At 52.3% G+C, this 2,024-nt stretch overlaps 1 protein-coding gene across 1 annotated transcript in view; it reads right to left on the bottom strand.

The window, feature by feature from the left end:
* Positions 1-2,024, bottom strand: part of AP1M2 (adaptor related protein complex 1 subunit mu 2) — a 22,291-nt gene that overhangs the window by 1,678 nt on the left and 18,589 nt on the right. The window contains exons 9-10 of the mRNA XM_017500197.2: positions 880-1,044; positions 396-471 (exon numbers count right to left, since the gene is read on the bottom strand). Of these exons, the coding sequence (XP_017355686.1) occupies positions 396-471; positions 880-1,044 (241 nt within the window). The remainder of the gene's footprint in view (positions 1-395; positions 472-879; positions 1,045-2,024) is intronic.

Genomic DNA, 2,024 nt, shown 5'->3' with positions numbered 1-2,024 from the left:
TTCTTTCTTTTTGAGACAGAGTCTCGCTTTGTTGCCCAGCCTGGAGTGCAGTGGCACAATCTCAGCTCAATGCAACCTCTCCCTCCCAGATTCAAGCAATTCTCCTGTCTCAGCCACCCAAGTAGCTGGGATTACAGGCATGTGCCACCATGCCCAGATAATTTTTTGTATTTTTTAGTAGAGACGGGGTTTCGCCATCATGGCCAGGCTGGTCTTGAACTCCTGATCTCAGGTGATCCATCTGCCTCGGACTCCCTAACTGCTGGGATTACAGGTGTGAGCCACCTCGCCTGGCTGCCTTCTTGAGTTTTCTGAACCAGAATGTGGTGAAAGCCCTGAGTTCCTACCCACTGCCCTTCCCTCACCCCACTGTCTCCGCAAGCCGGCTGCCTTACCGCCACTCTGGGTGATGTAACGAACCCAGGGCAGGGCCTGGTAACCACTTTTCTCAATGATCTTCATGTATCGGACCTGGAAGGGAATGAAAAGAGGTGCTCCAGGATTGCGGGAGGGAGTTGGCCAGGGCCAGGGAGAAAGAGATGGCTTAGGCCAAGGGACTATGTGGCACAGGCTGGGATCACTGAGGGAACATGACATGGTCTTGGGGGACGAGGTGGCACAGGCAAGGGAATGGTGAATGGCTTGGAGGTGGAGAAGGGAGAGAAATGAACAAGCCAGTGGGGAACGCGGTGGCACAGGCTGGGGGAGTGGAGGCCCAGACTGCAAGCAGGTAGAGGTAACATTGCTCTCGGGAAAGGCCAGGAAGCCATCAGAGGAGTGGACATAGGCCGAGGGACTGAGGCGACTTGGGCCAAGGGACAGGAGAGAAAGGAACACACCAAAGTCAAGGGGAGGACCCTCCCCACCGGTTTCTCTCACCTGGATCCCAGAGACGGTGAAGTAGGGGATCTCAAACTTGACCCCGATAGGGGGCCGGCCCTCCACCTCCTCCTTCTCCACGCTGGGGAGGCCAAAGTGGGCTCGCATCAAGTACTCCTTGCCCCCCTGAGGGAACACAGGGGCATCAGACATAACAGGGTCCCTCTACCCCTTCCCAGACCTTCCTTATAGCAACCCCTGGAGCAAGATGTGCTCACAGCACGTTTCACAGACAGGAAAATAACAGCTCCTTAGCCTGTGCAACAGAGTGAGATCCCATCTCTACAAAAAATTTAAAAATTAAAGCCGGGCATGAAGGCTCACACCTGTAATTCCAGCACTTTGAGAAGCCCAGGTGGGTGATCACCTGAGGTCAGGAGCTCAAGACCAGCCTGACCAACATGGATAAACCCTGTCTTTACTAAAAATACACAAAAAAATTATCTAGGCATGGTGGCGCATTCCTGTAATCCGAGCTACTTGGGAGACTGAGGCAAGATAATCGCCTGAACCCAGGAGGTGGAGGTTGCGGTGAGCTGAGATCGCACCATTGCACTCCAGTCTGGGCAACAAGGGCGAAATTCCATCTCAAAAAAAAAAAAAATTTAGCTGGGTGCAGTGGAACATGCCTGTAGTTTCAGCTACACGGGAGGCTGAGGCAGGAAGATCCCTTGAGCCTGGGAGTTTGAGGCTGTGGTGAGCTGTGATCACACCTCTGCACTCCAGCTGGTGACAGAGATTCACCAGGGAAGATTCTGACTGCAAAACCCAATTTCTTTTTTTTAAACTACCATGTCCTGTTTTACAGGCACTGATGATCCACCTCTCCCCAGATCACAGGGACAAGCCAAAACCTCTAGTAGCCCAGGGATTTCACAGACGGGCAAACTGAGCCTCCTTGAGGGGAAATGCGTTTCCCAAGCCCACCCAGCTCAGCAAAGCAAGGGTGAGGAAGCTGAACCTAGGGCCAGTTTCCTCGAGACCTTGGCAGGGGGACGCTTAAACCCACTTCCCATCATGGATGCTTAGTGTACCCCTCTGTGAAATAGATTGGCCTGGTTTCCAGCTTGATCGCTCCCAAAGAATCATCACCTGCATATTTACCTCTCTGATTTATTTTTATTTCTTTACTTTTTTTTTTTTTT

Source organism: Cebus imitator, unplaced genomic scaffold, assembly GCF_001604975.1.
Source record: "Cebus imitator isolate Cc_AM_T3 unplaced genomic scaffold, Cebus_imitator-1.0 Scaffold263, whole genome shotgun sequence".
Classification (NCBI taxonomy): Eukaryota; Metazoa; Chordata; class Mammalia; order Primates; family Cebidae; genus Cebus; species Cebus imitator.
Note: the sequence above shows the minus strand (reverse complement) of the source record. Positions and strands in the feature narration are given on the sequence as shown.